Consider the following 16,119-nt stretch of genomic DNA (forward strand, 5'->3'; position numbering starts at 1 on the left):
CTCATACTGGAGCCGTCCACGGCCGTCCTTCTGTCTAGGCACGAGTGGATGCTCAAGCGGTTCAGTCCGACGGGGAGTTCCACGCTCCGTAGACGAGCTTCCTGCGTCATTTAAAGTCGTATAGGAAGGTGGGGTGGGTTTGGATACGCTGCTAGCGTTTCGTCCATCCATCATGGCCGACTCATCAGTGTCTATTGAACCCGAACGCAAAGACAGCCCTTCGCTCCGCAATGAGAAGGAGGAAGAACTCGGCTTGGACGCCGTTGACAGTGAGTTTTGCTCCTGTGCTCGTTTCTGACGGGTATTCAACACGGCATGGCCACACAGCGGCGATGTTCGTCGAGGTCAGTGCTAGATAGTGTGAGAGTTCTACAATGACTTCGTTGACGATGTTGCGCAGGAGATGTCAGGCGCCATATTCGACGACCCGAACCTCGACAAGGCCCACCTCGTCGATCTCGACGACGAATCACCGTACCCCGAGGTGCGGTCCGCCGTCGCCAACACGGACGACCCGACCATGCCCGTGTCGACGCTGCGCACCTGGGTCATCGGCCTCATCTGGGCGATCCTCATCCCTGGGCTGAACCAGTTCTTCTTCTTCCGGTTCCCATCCGTGAACATTGGCGGTATCGTGGCGCAGCTGTTGAGTTTCCCCATCGGTCGTGCGTGGGCCGCCTACGTTCCCGCGTGGCGCATTTTTGGGACGTCGCTCAATCCTGGGCCTTTCTCGGTGAAGGAACATGTCCTTATCACGGTGGGTATAGTGGGTTCACTGCGATAGCGAGGTTTGGCTTGTTTAACTTGTTGATAGATCATGGCATCCGTCGGTTCTGGTTCTGCGTATGCGGTGAGTGTTCATCTAAGAATACTCTTATCTGAAAAACGACAACGAATCCCTCATTGGCGATTGGGAATTTCAGACGGATATCATAGCCGTTCAGCGGGTTTATTATAACCAGCAATACAACTTTATTTGTATGTATTTTATTTGTCTCTCCAGTGATATTGGCCAAACCTTATATCCTCGCCATTAGACCAGTGGATGGTGGTAATGTCCACCCAGCTGATCGGTTTCTCCATTGGAGGCATCGCAAGGAGGTTCCTTGTCTCCCCACCGTCCATGATCTGGCCCGCGAATCTGGTCAGCTGCGCACTCTTCAATACGCTGCATTCGCAGCAGTATGCAGGTATCGGCAACCGTGGAGGCATCAGCCGTGAGAGGTTCTTCGTGTTCGGCTTCCTTGCGTCGTTTTCCTGGTGTAAGCTTCAAAATAACTATCCATCGCCTTGATTTTTTTTCAATACGGTTTTTGCCAGATTTCATCCCCGGGTACCTCTGTAAAAAACATCATCCCATGATTCTTTTGCACGCACTCATGATGCCGTCGATATCTAGTCCAGGCACTGTCGTTCTTTTCCTGGGTTACCTGGATTCGACCAGAAGATACCAGTGCGCGATTTCCCATGATGATTTTTACACACGCTTATGATCTCCCTACGGAGCAGCTATCTCTCAGTTGTTTGGGTGAGTGATTATATTCTCCGATCGGAGACAATTCGTCGCTGACCTGGCTCCTAAAGATACGTCCATGGTTTGGTACAATGACACCACATTGATATCGTATATCCCGTTTTGATCATGACTGGAATTTTCTAGGGCATGTCGGTCGTCACGTTTGATTGGAGTCAGATCGCGTGCGTTGAGTTGCAGGCTTTATGATTTTTGAAACCTTACGACATCATCGCAGCTACATCGGATCTCCTCTTGCGACGCCATGTATGGTTTATTTGTTGCACGCATGATACGACGACGCTAACCCAGCTGACATAGGGTGGGCTGAAGCCAACATATTTGGCGGTTTCATCTTGTTCTTCTGTGAGTCATTTTTGATTGTACGGCTTTGTATCATCTAAGTTGAAATCATCAGGGATCATCACGCCTATTATCTACGTCCGTGGCCCACTTCTACCACTTTCCATGGATATTCTCACCGAACCTCCCGCAGTTTACGAACACGTGGTTCAGCGCCTTCATGCCGTGAGTAGTCTGCGCGAGCTTCAGAAGCGCAAGCGACCTCACACTCCCTTTCACACAGGATCTCTTCACGAACATCATACGATAATCAGTTAAACACATACAACGTCTCGCGTATTCTCAACGCCGACTCCACCATCAACCTTGAGGCCTATCATGCGTATAGCCCTCTGTTCCTCTCGTCAGTCCTGCTCTTGCTCTTTGCACGCGACTTACAAGCTTATCGGTGCCTGCGGTGCTAGCACGACATTTGCGATGTCATATGGGTAAGAGATATCCGTTGCCTCGGCGTATATTGCAGCACTGAAGCATCTGATTATGAAGGCTTTCGTTCGCCTCGATCACCGGTATGACTTGTGCTTTTGGTTCCATTTCTCCTCTGACCAATCTCGACTCAGCAACCCTCATGCACGCCTTGCTCTACTTCCGGAAGCAGATCTGGGTGCAATCGCGTCGCTCGCTCAGCGAGCAACCCGATGTCCACGCTCGACTCATGTCGCGATATCCTCAAGGTACGCGGCTCCCTTCGTTCCCAGGAACCTCATTGATCTGTGCCCGTGGGCTGGGACAGTTCCTGAATGGTGGTATCTTATCGTCTTTTTGTCCATGTTCGTCTTTGGTATTATTAGTATCGAGGCGTGGCCCACTGAGATGCCAGTATGGGCCTTCGTGCTTGCCCTCGTTATCGGTATGTCCTATGTCCATGAAGCAATTCCGAGGTCATTGACCAGGGCCTATTTTTAGCGTTTACCTACGTGATTCCGGTCGGTATGATTCAGGCCATCACAAACCAGCAAATTGGGTTGAAGTGAGCGTTCGGGCGTTATGGTCGACATGTTTTGAGTCTGACTTCGGTTCACGCAATCTCTGTAGCGTCATTACCGAGCTGATCATAGGGTATGTCCGATGGTCGACTGCTCGCAGAATACTCTATCGCTGACCTTTGTTTTGACAAAAGCTATGCTCTTCCTGGCCGTCCCATCGCTATGATGATGTTCAAGACGTGGGGATACATCGTATGTCCTTCATATTCCTTGGCGGGCTGAAGCATACTGACCTCGCTCGGACAGACAATGGCGCAAGCCTTGACTTTTGCCTCAGATTTCAAACTCGGTCACTACATGAAGATATCGCCCAAACCGATGTTCTGGTCTCAAGTGGTCGCGACAATAATTGCTGGCACCGTCCAACTGGGGGTTCAGGCATGGATGTTCACTAATATCCCGTAAGATGTCCCTTGCACCGTTGGTGCCTTTGGGCCTCGGAACGCTGACTCATGCTTGTCGTCGAAGGGACATGTGTTCACCGGAGCAAAAAGATGGGTGCGGCTGTGAATTGCTCTAGATTCTGATAGAGTCTCATGCGGTCGTGCCAGATTTATATGTCCCAGTACTGAGGTGTTTGGAACAGCGTCCATTATCTGGGGTGACATGTTTTATTCTAGCAAATCTGCACAGCATCTGACGGTGCCCTATATATCTCAGGTGTCATTGGCCCAGCCCTTCAATTCTCCAAGGGCCAGACTTACTAGTAAGTGTTTTCCGCTTTTGTTTAGACGGTTGCCTGACTGAGCCCTTTGTAGTCGTGAGTTGAAGGGTGCGTTGTCGGCGGGATTGATTTCTCATGTCATGAAATAGCGCTCCTGTATTTCTTCCTGGTCGGCGCCATCGCGCCAGCTATCCCGTGGGTCATCACAAAGAAGTGGCCGAACAGTATTCTTAAATATATCAAGTAAGTGTATCGATAAAATCATCACGTTAAAGGCGTTCAACTTTTGTCCACAGCTTGTAAGCAATCCTGCTGTAATACTACATGCCTTAGCTTACCAGGAGCATCTACCTTGTTAGCCCGGTGATCTTCAACGGCACTGGCCTAATCCCTCCTGCCACTGCGATCAACTACGTGCCTTGGGCGTGAGCAGCTCTAGCATCTATACAAACCCCAAATCTGACAGACGCCCCTTTAGCATCGTTGGATTCATATTCCAATATGTCATTAGGAAGTAAGCAGCGACTCGCGCTCACGCATCGGCTTCGCGAACGTGTTTCTCAAACACATTCTGTTGCAGGCGCCATTTCTCTTGGTGGACGAAGTATAACTGTGAGCACTGCCTCATAGCTTTTAGGGAACGTAGGCTCATCTGGTCGCAATAGACGTGTTATCCGCGGCATTGGATTCTGGCCTCGCCGTATCCATCCTCGTGATATTTTTCACGTGCGTCATAGACTCCTACTTGCTTGTCTGTTTCTGTAGTTCTAACGATTTACAGTCTCGAATTCCCCAAGAACGGAACGGTGAGTTTTCTTGAAGGCGCTGCAAATTGTGTTAGATCAAACCTGACCGCCTGGTATCTCACAGATTGGCTTGACCAACATCCAGAGCTGGTGGGGTAATACAGTCCCGTTTACTGGTGCGGACAACCTCGGGACGCCAGTACAGCAGCTCGCGCCTGGACAAACCTTCGGGTAAGCACTCAAACAGCGTGTACGTTGCTTGGCCTGACTTTAGATGTTGATATCTGTAGACCATCTTCATGGTAGAGCCAGGTATGCCCTCGAGCCTCGACAATATGTAATGATTATGAAGCCGGACACACATGCATGTATAACTGACAATATCATAACAAGACTGGAATTCCGCCCCCATGACGAAAAGTGAATGTCGGCCTTTCGGATTAAGAGCATTTTGTAGACAAGTTGAGACAACATTCTTTTCTTCTGATCGTGAACAGTCCGCCCGAGGGCGAAGCGTATGTCTTTTCATCTGCCTCAGAACAAATAATTTGCGTCTACCCATGACGAACTTCCAACCGCAGTAGATATGTTGTAAGCCGACGCCTGGCTTGCGTTGAACACCGTCACGAAGCTGGGCCGCGAGGCGCCACTCGGGACACCAGGACCGGTCGTGTTGTAATCAGCGAAAAGAACGTTGTCTGTTCGCTCGTCGCCTGTATTCCAGATGGACCAGATTCCCTTGTTGAGTGGCGCCGTGACGTAGGTGTTTTTGAAAATCACGCGAGCATAATCTGTGAACGGGAAGGATGGGAAACAGAGAATGCTCGATGGACAGTCGGCGTACCTCCCCATGGACGGCCCAGATAAATCGCGCTCGTCGAGCCGGGGTTGGGAGCGAGGATGATATTGTTACGGTTGAAGACGTCTGCCAGGGCGAAATCTCGTTATACAGAGATGGACCTAGCACGCAGGACCCAGAGACGCACATATGGCCACATTGTCGGCTTCTCTTCCTGACGCGGTGACCCAGCCGTTACTCTTCACACCAATGGTGTTTCCTTCAAAATACGCCTGACCTGTCGTGAATCGACGAAAAGGACTGTCAGTCGAGAACGCGACCTAGATGCCACTTCAACCAACCAAGTCTGCCGAAAATAAAATCGGTTGCTCCTTCAATATAACTTTGTAGGTACACCTGCGTCCCCTGATTCGCGAGCAGCGTGTCTTGGAACCCAAACAGCCCACATGCGTACACGCCGACTTGGTTGCCGTACTGGCTCAGAGCAATCGCTTGAGAGCCCTGTCCGAAGTTGTTCCGAATGTTGATATTGTATATCTTAGCCCCGTTTGTGTGGATGCGCAAGGTACCGGACGCGTCGTTGGACCCCGCAGTAGAGGCTGGAACCGAGGCGACCAAATTAACCTGGTTCGCAGAGTAGTTACCTGGGTCTGTCGTATAACCAAGAAGCTATGCATACGGTAGAAGAAATAGATTCAGTCTAATGACCATCAAAATCATGTTGGAGCAACGCGCACCGTGACAGGCCCCGAGCGCTGAATATTGACCTGCCCATTGTACGTTCCAGGATAAATGAAAATGATCTGGGAGGACGAATCCGAGGGCAGCGCCGCTACCGCCGCCGCAAGAGTAGCATATTCCCCCGAAGTGGTAGTATTGATTCGCACGATCTTTGCACCAGAGGGTGGAGAAGTGCGCGAAGAGGGCGGGGAAAGCGCAAATCCCGAGAGCGGAAAAAATGCGAGAATAGAGATGAGAAAGCGCATTTACCTTGTTCGGCAGCACGGATTGGCAGAGGATTTCTCGAGCACTCTGCTTAAGTACTGATGCCAACAACCTTGGCGGTCCGAGGGGTACATGTGGTACAAGATGTAAATTGTCATATGCGCCGGGAATTCACTGATTTGGCGGAGTAAATGCGAAGTTACGAAGGTGAAAGAAGGCCAGGCCGGCGCCTACCACAGAAGCACTTGCATAGGATGCCACGAAAAACGTTACCGAAAGTGCGCCACATGGTCAGAGCACTATGCCAGTAGAGGGGCGGATGCAAAAAAAGAACAAACCAGGGACTTCGTTGGTCACTAGGACACGTCGGGCCGGCCGCATACGCAGAAAGCAAACAGCTGAAGGACAGCGTCCCTCAATATCAGGGATCCAAGCTTCAGAGGTATACATACGCTGAATTGTCGGAATAGACAATGACAATGCTTCGATCGCCTGATGGCGAGAACATCTCCAGATCTATCAGGAGAATGAGGTATATTTCACTGTGGGGGTGCAAAAACAACGTCATCTATGCTTTGAATTACCCTGGTGGGCTCGAGCATGTTTGCTATCAGAAATTTACCATCTGTAAAATATCCGAAGGTTATCATCATGGGAAGGTGTGATAGGACAAGTGGGTGGTCTATGCCCAGACGTACTTGGCATGTCATTCTGTTCCGATCTCCACAGGGCCTCCTCCATATCCTTCGCAACCCCAGTTGATACATGTCTCTTGACGAGCCTCCTAGAAGCCTCTTCGGCATCCAACTGAATGTACCAGCGTTCGTCAAGCAACATCCCAGCCTCCGCCCACGGAGCAATAGATAGAAATGTGTACAATCCCTCTATGAGAACGATTCTGTGCTGTGGAAGGATACTGACGGCATGAGGTGTCGGATCCTTCAGGGCATGGTCAAAGGAAGGTGCGGTGATCACTGATGTAGAATATGTAAATTCACTGAGAGGACGACGGAGAGATTTAACAAATGACACATAGGCCGGGCCGTCAAATGTCCAGTGAGTTCCACGTCTATCGTGTGCAAGCTTGGGATCAGGGAATGCATCGAGTTGAGCTCGAGTAAGGTGCCATCCATCGAGCCCTACAAGGATCGCGCTGAGCGTAGGAGTACTCGAAGAAGGACCGTCGTTGTCAGATGAAGATTCGCCACTACTGATACTATGCTGTTCAGCAGTGACGGCATGTTCGAGCAATGCATTTATTTTCTCAGTGACTAGTTCGGCGAGCGTGGACTTCCCAGAAGCAGGGATGCCCGTAATTCCAACGAGGAGCCGTGCATCGAGAGATATACTGCACAACCATCGGAAGAAGTTTGAGTTAGCTGTTTGTACATGAGAAAAGTATGGATACCATCAGCGCTCACTGTTCGAGACGATGAACGAGGTATTTAGCAAGGTCGTTTGCGATGGCCTCCATGGTCGTCAGCAAGGCCCCCGCCAAGAGAGAGACAAGGCGGCACCTTGTTCGGCAAACTCCGTCCTTCTGCGATTTCTCTCGGCGCTGCTGCCTACGTCCGAAGCGCAGATGATTGGGAGCCCTCAGTGGGAGTGATGACACTGGATTTGAAGAGCTCTGATTTGTTGGCACTAGCAGAATTTGAGTAATCGTCGCCTAGCGTCGCCTCTGGTCACCGACAGTCACCGAGCGTGTTTGCTTCTTGTGAGAATTCGTCATAATACTGGCAGATGAGAGCAACTACCCCAGGCGTTCGTTATGTCGAACAACTTCCTCAAGTACACGCCTCATCACGTCCTTTCAGGTTCAGGTTCAGCTTCTGTCATTTCACAGCCATCGGAAACGGAAAGCACAGAGTTATTTATAAATCGTCATGAGTTCAGGCCACAGCCCCTCGTCCAAGGGTTTGTCTTAGCGCCCATCACCATCACAAACGCGTGAAACGTTCGTAACGTTACACAAGACTCCTATGCCACCCGCTCTATCAACGGAAAACAATATCGTGAGGTAAGTACCAGAGCTCGACATTAAAGGGTGTGTATGGGCTGAATCTTCGTAGATCAGATCCTTCGACAATTCAGAACAAGTTTCTGGTTGGGTATCAAGGATGGTGAGTTACATCTCTCTCAAACATCTCCGATATCAATCGACCTCTTGCCCTCAGGTTCACCTGCCACGGCGATGGCGAGCCTGTCGGTCCAGGTGAGTGATGGCTCGAGTATTCGCATCATAACTACTCACCCTTCCTTGCAGGCCACCACGGCTGGCTGCACTGGTTCACGTACCCTGTGCCCGACGGAGGGAATATCAATGTCGATCTGTGGCCTGATACATCGGAGTATTCCGCGTCCGAGCTATACCCTGCGCCCGGCTTCACCCACGCCAATGGAGACCAAGCTTTCATCTTCTCGTCCCGACACCCGAAGACTGTGCAAAGGTATTGGTCTACATCTTGTCGAACCCATCATGTCATCTCTGATTTATAGTGTAGGCATTTCCACTGGATGGCGCAGAACGGAATCGATGGCGCGTTTTTGCAACGCTTTGTCGGACAATGCGACATGGAGCAAGGCAACGAAGGGATTCGGAAGATTAGAGATGAAGTGGGGGATCGCGTCAAGGAATCTGCGGAGAAGGAAGGACGAGTCTTTGCCATAATGTGAGTCTCATTGTCCGGCCCTAGTCGTGGAAACTGTCTATGCATTGTCATATCACGCCTTCGAGGCCTTTCGGGTTGCATGCTAACATTCCTAAAGGTATGACGTTGCCGGTGTCCAGCCCGACAGAGTTCAGAAAATTATAGAAGAAGATTGGAATCACCTTCTCTATGATCAGCGCGTGCTAGATAGTCCTAATTATCTACGAGAGAATGGGAAACCAGTCATAGCAATTTGGGGTAGGGAGCCTTCCAGCTTTCATTCTTACTTACAGCTCATATCATCGCTATCACAGGCTTTGGGTTCGCTGACAGCAACCACACACCTGAACAATTACGGGCCGTTACGGATTACTTGCGCAGCACGACGCCAGGAGGTGCCTACATAATGGCTGGCACACCTGCGCATTGGCGGTCGTCTCAGTCCGACGCTGACCGGAACCCTGAGTTTGTGCCGACGTGGATAGAGTCCTTTGATGCTATCTCGCCGTGGACAATTGGAAGATATTCAGATCAACAAAGTGCGGATGGTTTTGCGGAAGATCGCATCAAAGGAGATGTGGAGTTCATCGAGAATTGGGAGAAGCAAAAGGGGAGGCATGTGGATTATGTGCCAGTCGTGCATCCAGGTGGATCGGTGAGTTGATCAACAGGCAGCGGGTCCTTCAAATAGCTGAATGCATACCTGTCTCAGGCACTCAATATGTCCCAAGGTAAATGGGCATTCAACGGTGCACCGCGGCAAGGAGGTCGGTTCCTGTGGCGGCAGCTCTACAATGCGCGACGTTACGGGGCTAAAATTGTGTATGGGGCGATGTGGGATGAGTACGATGAAGGGACAAATTTCATCCCTGTTGTCTCCCATAAGCGCCAGCTTCCGCATGATGAGGAAGGAAGGTTTCGATTAATGGCACTTGACGAGGACGGGTATGACCTTCCGAGTGATTGGTACATGCGCATCGCTGGGATGGCAGCTGAAGGATTCAAGGGCCAGAGGGAGATTGTGGAGGACTTTCCAGAGAAGGAGCTGAGAGACTGGTGGGGCACGAGGCCTAAGTACGAGCTCGGTCAATCTTCCGGCTCTGGCGTTGCGTCGGGCTCTGGTTCTGGCTTGGGGCAGGAAGCAGGGAATGGACAATCGTATGAGCAATGGCTGGTAAGCGTCGAGCAGACCAAAGAGGGCGACGAGCTCCCACCTCCGCCGTACAGCATAGAAGCAGACTCGGGGACGCAGTCGATTCCTACTGGACGTCCTGCGCCGCCGCTCGCCACTCGACCTGCAGGCCCTCCTGCCTTACCGCGCAATTCCCGTCCTCACGCTGTCGATCTCGTCTCAGTCCTGGCAGACGATTTGTCCCGACAGAGCTTCTCCCCACCTCCAATCCCTCCACCTCGTATTCATCCTGATGGGCCTCCGCCTGTTCATCAATCATCTCGTCCATCGTCTATTGCCGGCCCTCCACCCCTTCCCCCATCTCGTCCCGTGCACCATGATCACTCTGCCGGCCCTTCGATACCTATCCCCGAGCTACCGCCCACCGACGGCGCATGGTCCCGTCAGCAACCCATCTGGCCACCCCCCGAGTGGGGCGGAGCATCACAGGCTCCACATCCTCAGTCGACCTACCCGCATCAACAGCCATACCCGGATCAAAGCACGTACAGTATCCCCGGGTCAGCCTCCAATATGCCCGGTGGTTTTGGGGCCGAGATACAGTTTCCACAGGCTGATATATCACTTGCTGGAAGCGGCTACGGCTTTAATCCCAGCTTTGATGCCGGTAGGAGCGGCTATGGAGACTCTGGATTGAATTATGGGTACACTCAACCCCATTCGCCTAATCACAGCACATTTCCTACTCCATCGCCTCCACCGTCAATGCCTCCTCGTGAGCTTTCACATATGTCACAAGTTACTGCTTCATTTACACCTTTCTGGCCATAGGTGTACATAGTGCCCAACCCCCGCCGCGGCCGACTGCCTACCCCACTGCCCCAGCACAACCTGCAGGTCCCCTGAATCTCGCATGGGGCGCCGTCGATAGGTTTGCTGGACAAGAGCGAAGACGACAGGTTGAGAGAGGATTTGAGGGAATCACAAAAAGTATTTTTTTTCTCCACCTCGTCTTGCCTTACCGCTCGTGAACTGATTTTTATTACAGCGGGTAGCAAGTTCTTCAATAAATTTACAAAGTGAAACAGCGCAAGGCAGGTGCGGACCCTGAATGTACTACTTTTTTTTCTCGGACTCTTCTCATAGAGAGCGTTGGGACACTATCTCCGTCTAGAGTATCATATCTGAGAAATAAACTCATGTCAAATAAGCAATTTCATACTACTATGGATAGTTTAATAACTGATGAATTGGGTGAATCAACTTCTCCACCAAGCTTTGCTTCGACTTCGTGTGTGTAGGCTTTAATGCCGGAGATCGAGGCAGGAATAGGATCTCAAGCTGTCTATATGGGTTCATTATTCCCGTCAAGTGCGCGCCGTGACCCGGTCGTAGGCTGCCAAAAATGAATTTCCCCAATTGATGGTCATGATGTCTGACGTATGCATCGAAGATCCAATAGCTATCGATCTTGAACGCAAACAACGAACCGAATGTCAGCGGAAGGGGTGACTTTTGTGAAGATACAATGCAATTGCGGGGCCTCGTAAAGACTCTGTGAACGCTTTCGGGAAGATTGTCATGATCAACTTGACATCGACTTGACGTGGAACATGAGAGCCTACCGCTTTTGTACTTCGGCATAGCGACCGTGAGACGATCATCTGATACATGGAGACAGTCGACTTCCAGAGTGTACAACGTCACAGCGTAGTTGTGCGTGAATTCCGAGTTGATTAAATAGAAGAGCCATGGAGCCATGAAATATTGAGAAGGGCAAGATGCCTTCAGCTCATCTTGTAATTAACTCCAGCTTTGGCGGAAACTTGCGAAAGAGGGGGCTTGATGCTTGATGGTCGGATGTGTCGGCGACTCGGGAGCTCGTTCGTATCTCTTCCGGTCTATGAGGTGTCGGTCGCTGTTCTCGAGAAAAAGCAAAGACATCGACAGTCTGTGGGGCATCTGGGATCTGAGAGCCGGCAGTAACAGGAAGTGTTCTGAAGGCTGGCAGCGGCCCTTGGGTCGAATTGCGCACACTTTACATAAGATATCTGCATGAATCGATTATTCGCCGATCAAGATAGCGAAGCTCTGAGACCTGGACTTACTTTTGTTAGCACGGCATGGACACGCTCGGGCATCCGCGTCCCAAGGTGGCAATTGAACCGCCGTGGGAGCCCCGGTCTTAGGAAAGTGCGAATCGCCGACGACCAAGACGACTTAACTGTTGCTGGCTCTGTCACGACCCGAACGCGGTATACAACAAGTGGTATATATTAAGCACATTGGGATGAGACAGCGCGAAAGGTAAGGTACATGACAAGCATCTGCGAATAAGTTACGTCGAGTGGAGCCATTAGCAAAGGCAAAGACTTCCATTACCTCTTGCGTAGATCAACTGCTCGCGTCCAGCTGAAGATCAGCCCAAAGCGCATTTATTGACTCGGACACTGTGGGACGAGCTCGTTGCTTCTTCTGCGCAGGCCCGCCCTCCTGGTCATCGTCCGTTGCGTTGGCACCCTGTGCTGATCGCTTTCGTTTTGTAGCGAGCCAATGCAGGTACTTCAAGCTGTAAGTCGGCGCACGTTGATGTGCGACGTTGATAGGGGGCGCAGAGAACCAGAGCACTTCGTTTGTCTCCGGGTCGCGATCGAAGTGTCTCGCTATGTGCCCCTCGACAGTCAATTTATCGAGAGCTTAGAGGCCCAAACGAGGACTGGACGTACCGGTCTCCGGAGGCAGCTTTTCTATCGTGATGGAGTTGCCAAGGGCGGCAAGCCCACCAGCAGCGGTGACAATCGACCTGTCTTCCGTCGGCCGAGGTTGTGTGCTCTGCGCGCGCTGTCCTTGCAAAGGAAGGCCGTATTGACCGGCGTATGAAGAGTAGCCTCCAAGCGATCCCATGGCTGGAGTCGCAGAGGTGATATTGGTCCCTGGAATCCCAACGTACAGGCCTTTGCTCGGGCCAGAGATATCAGTAGCAGACGGATGGCTCTTCTTTGAGCGCTTGCGCCCAGTCCCACCACCCTCCACCTTTTCACCCTCTACCTTCTCCACGGAATCGCCGATGCCTCCGGGGCCCTTGAGTTTGCCCTGCAAGAACGGGCTGGCGAACAGACGCGGGTGGACGGGACGCTCAAACGGGTATATAGGCATGAATTCCGTCGACTTGCGCACTTCCTCGGGCACGCAAGAGTTCCAATTCTTGATTTTGACGAAGATGCGTTCACGGTCATTGTACCGCGAATCACACACGTATAAGGGCCAACCCAGGTACCAATATGGCGGGCGTGGCCGTCCGCGAATATGTCGGGCGGTGAACTGGCAGGCGATTTTCTCGATGATGTCCTCGACTGGGTGATCTGCAAAATGGCCTGCAGAAGACGGAGAGAAAGGGGGAGGTGAGCTGAGGGAGGATCAGGGGGAAGGCAAATAGGGGTTGCGTACTGGTCTTGAAAACCTCGCCTTCCCAGAATTGACGGTGCGCGGGGTGGAAGGTTTGTTCCGGCCTGTAATACCAACAAACTGACACGCCCGGCTGGCCCCGTTTTGAACTGCGGTTGACGAAGACGTTTAGCGTGACAGTATGCCATCGAGTGTGATACAAACTGACGGCTCATCTGAAACGTAACACTTGAACACTTGAGCTATAATTGGCTTAGCAGGGTCGTCTGGGTTGCTCAGATGTAGCCAATCAGCAAGTCTGATGGTCCAGCCCTTGTATTGAACCTCGTCTACGAACGTCTTGTCCTTTGTAGAGACCCGGAATGTCGTCACGCCGGGCTGCTTCTCAGAGTCAGAGGAGTGCAAAGGCCGAGCAGTGCCCGGGCCAGCAGGAAGGGAAGCAAAGTTCGTGGCGGATGCGTATGGAGGCCCTGCGGGGGGATTTGGCGACGTGATTGCTTGATACAGGCGCTGAAAGACGTCTGGGTTAGGAAGCCGCATGTTGTGGGAAGACGTGTGTTTACCTGGAGAAGAAGGACCCGTCCGTAGGCTTCGGAGCCCGGATCATGCCATTTGCGAGCCTTTTCGAACAGCTGTATCATCTCTCTATCGAAGGCTTTAGCTGAGTCGTAACCTTTACTGCGAGCACGAGTCTGAAGAGCGTATTAACTCGCTCTAGTATCACATAGCTCCTATGAGGGATCCTCAGGGACATACCTCGATGAGTTTAAGCGAAAGAGGAAACTGTCCTACGAAGTCAGAAGATCACTTGGAGAAGTAGATGGTCAAACTCACATTGTACGAGAGATAGGGAATTGTCGACTCCTCCGGAACGGCTTCCAAGGCAACGGACAACCGATTGCCTCTACCACGCAGGGTCAACTTCTGGACGATCAGAGTTCAGAGAGCACGTCTTACATGATATCCTTGTGGCTTTTGATCGCCAACACGACCTCCAACCACCGGTCCGCAGTGCCATGCGCCATCCAAGCAACGTCCGCCAGCCCTTCCCAGCGTGGCAGTCCGCGCTCCAATTGCTGCACGATCGCATCACCATCTACATCACGCGCCATCGGCTCGCCGACGCCCATACTCTCTGGCTCGGGCGTCCCTCCCACATCTATTTCGATGTCAGGGGTCAAGGGCCGCTGAGGGGACTTGGTCAAGGTAGGCTTTGGTAGCACTGCTACAGGAGCGAGGGTTGGGGCTGGAACCAGCGCAGGGGCGGGCGTAATTGTGGCAGGTGTGGAGACTGTCGCCGGAGATGGTGTAGGTGCGACTGCGGCTGCAGACTCGGCTACAGCTGCCACTGCGGGAGGTGCTGGTGCTACGGATGATCCAGTGCCCGCGTGCTGTTTCTGGGCAGACGATTGTGGAGGTGATTCGGGCGGTGCGGGCAGGACGGCGTGCTGCCTCCACTCCGTGGCCAACAAAGCCTATATGCAGGATTCGGTCATGCGCGGTCTGGCGACGATCCTGTGCTTCAATCACTCACCTTGAGCGTTTGTGCGTCCTTGGCGATCTGACTACTCGGCTCATTGTAGTAGAGCGCGTTGAGGAACACAAGCGTCAGGTCCTCGTACACCTGCAACGCATCCTTGTATTTGTTCGCCCTCAATTTTTCGGAGATGCCGTTGAGAGATCTCGGTTCCGGGATGACCTTCGACAACGCGCTCTATGAACATGTGTTCGCGATAGGACTGGCAGCGGGACGCACCTCATAGTAGTCTGCCCAGGACTCTCGATCCACCAACTCCAAGAACATTTCCGCAAACTGTCGTTTTTTCTTAGAGCTCGTGAGCCCAGTGATGGCTTTGAGGACCCCCTCGATAGCGGTCTTTTGCGCTGCTGTTACCGGCATACTCGACTTGACAAAACCACGGCTGAGGTAATCGCTCTCTTCGACGCGCAGAGTCGGAGGGTGTTTGTTCCTTGTTTGGCTAGAGCTTCTGAAAATAATAACGCACAAACAACGCCGCTGTGCGCGCGCCATTTCAAATACTCGCCACTATGTTTGTCTCTCCCCCGCATCATTCGCACGCACACTGATAGCTGTTTGACAGATATGGAGGAAAGGTCTGAACGATCTTCTCTCAACCTATCAATCAGAATTGTCTCGGGCGGTCTTTCGCAAGACCGCCGGCACTCGGTCGCCAGAAGGGCAACAGGAATGGAAGCCATTGACATGTCGATGTTTCATCCACCGAGCTCGGGAGCTCTATACTCACTACTGGTTAAGCATTCTATTGTCTTGTCTTCGCTCATTCAGACTGCGAACTACATGCAGGCCGTCGAGGACTTCTTGGTCGCACGTTCAGCAGATGGACTCTCTCCCGTGTTTCAGCGCAGTTTGACAGGAATTGAGATGTGGGGTCGCCTCTAGCCGCCCCGAGGTTGGGTGCTTCTTGAATTTGGCTCTTTGCAATTTGTCTGGGCACCAGATCTTCTCATCTAGGATATCAAGGCCAGCCGCCACGGGCGTTTGATGCGATGAGATGCGGGACACTTCTTACCGCACTTCCCCACTGTCTTCTTGGAGCGTGTCGAAGGTGCGGGATCAGCTGCACCGAGGTGGCTGCCATTCGCGGCGAAGAAGGCGAGATACATGGGCTGAAGTAACGAATCTCATGCTGATGGGCGCTCGCTATTGGGTAAACGCCACCAAGCTGATGGTACAAGCATGAAGGGACTGAGAGTAAATGAAAGAATCATTCTGGCTCGCATGCTGTGCACGTCCAGCCGGCCGCTGGCAGTGGAACGGGCCATTCTTTTACCGTTTCGGGATGCTCTGCTGAGTGACAGATGATGACTGGCTGTCTCATGTGCCCGCATAAGTCGCAGAGGACTCTGAACTGCAGCAGACTATCACTCGCACT

At 52.1% G+C, this 16,119-nt stretch overlaps 6 protein-coding genes across 6 annotated transcripts; 3 read left to right on the forward strand and 3 right to left on the reverse strand.

Annotated features, from left to right (window-relative positions):
• Positions 1-403: 403 nt before the first annotated feature.
• Positions 404-4,507, forward strand: HETIRDRAFT_42568 (oligopeptide transporter; the record flags this gene model as incomplete). Its single annotated transcript, XM_009542071.1, has 33 exons — positions 404-757; positions 815-850; positions 924-978; positions 1,038-1,262; positions 1,321-1,341; positions 1,400-1,453; positions 1,510-1,528; positions 1,585-1,600; positions 1,661-1,698; positions 1,752-1,780; positions 1,835-1,879; positions 1,932-1,954; positions 2,010-2,041; positions 2,100-2,219; positions 2,281-2,304; positions 2,363-2,385; positions 2,437-2,550; positions 2,610-2,726; positions 2,783-2,846; positions 2,912-2,935; positions 2,997-3,054; positions 3,109-3,263; positions 3,331-3,360; positions 3,414-3,463; positions 3,523-3,568; positions 3,621-3,622; positions 3,676-3,769; positions 3,886-3,951; positions 4,005-4,040; positions 4,107-4,138; positions 4,192-4,252; positions 4,308-4,332; positions 4,397-4,507. The coding sequence occupies 33 exons, from the start codon at positions 404-406 to the stop codon at positions 4,505-4,507; spliced, it is 2,199 nt and encodes a 732-aa protein (XP_009540366.1).
• Positions 4,508-4,812: 305 nt separating this feature from the next.
• On the reverse strand, positions 4,813-5,994 carry HETIRDRAFT_24532 (carbohydrate esterase family 8 protein; the record flags this gene model as incomplete). Its single annotated transcript, XM_009541968.1, has 5 exons — positions 4,813-5,063; positions 5,117-5,197; positions 5,259-5,348; positions 5,413-5,740; positions 5,809-5,994. Coding segments are annotated over 5 exons (936 nt in total), but the record flags the coding sequence as incomplete, so codon positions are not given.
• Positions 5,995-6,555: 561 nt separating this feature from the next.
• On the reverse strand, positions 6,556-7,348 carry HETIRDRAFT_307855 (uncharacterized protein; the record flags this gene model as incomplete). Its single annotated transcript, XM_009543308.1, has 2 exons — positions 6,556-6,641; positions 6,715-7,348. Coding segments are annotated over 2 exons (720 nt in total), but the record flags the coding sequence as incomplete, so codon positions are not given.
• A 732-nt stretch (positions 7,349-8,080) lies between these two features.
• HETIRDRAFT_245012 (uncharacterized protein) lies at positions 8,081-9,982 on the forward strand (the record flags this gene model as incomplete). The annotated part of the gene is made up of 7 exons (XM_009543309.1): positions 8,081-8,139; positions 8,194-8,231; positions 8,283-8,466; positions 8,521-8,688; positions 8,786-8,925; positions 8,982-9,322; positions 9,380-9,982. Coding segments are annotated over 7 exons (1,533 nt in total), but the record flags the coding sequence as incomplete, so codon positions are not given.
• A 188-nt stretch (positions 9,983-10,170) lies between these two features.
• Positions 10,171-11,044, forward strand: HETIRDRAFT_438092 (uncharacterized protein). Its single transcript, XM_009543310.1, has 3 exons — positions 10,171-10,574; positions 10,631-10,789; positions 10,848-11,044. Exons 1-3 carry the CDS (start codon positions 10,373-10,375, stop codon positions 10,880-10,882), a joined length of 396 nt encoding a protein of 131 aa, XP_009541605.1. The 5' UTR covers positions 10,171-10,372; the 3' UTR covers positions 10,883-11,044.
• Positions 11,045-12,053: 1,009 nt separating this feature from the next.
• Positions 12,054-15,104, reverse strand: HETIRDRAFT_469961 (uncharacterized protein; the record flags this gene model as incomplete). The annotated part of the gene is made up of 10 exons (XM_009543311.1): positions 12,054-12,462; positions 12,526-13,173; positions 13,247-13,353; positions 13,413-13,714; positions 13,768-13,896; positions 13,961-13,987; positions 14,039-14,108; positions 14,162-14,679; positions 14,739-14,903; positions 14,961-15,104. The coding sequence occupies 10 exons, from the start codon at positions 15,102-15,104 to the stop codon at positions 12,194-12,196; spliced, it is 2,379 nt and encodes a 792-aa protein (XP_009541606.1). The 3' UTR covers positions 12,054-12,193.
• Between the last annotated feature and the right edge of the window lie 1,015 nt (positions 15,105-16,119).

The sequence above is a fragment of the Heterobasidion irregulare genome (assembly GCF_000320585.1).
Source record: "Heterobasidion irregulare TC 32-1 unplaced genomic scaffold scaffold_01, whole genome shotgun sequence".
NCBI lineage: Eukaryota > Fungi > Basidiomycota > Agaricomycetes > Russulales > Bondarzewiaceae > Heterobasidion > Heterobasidion irregulare.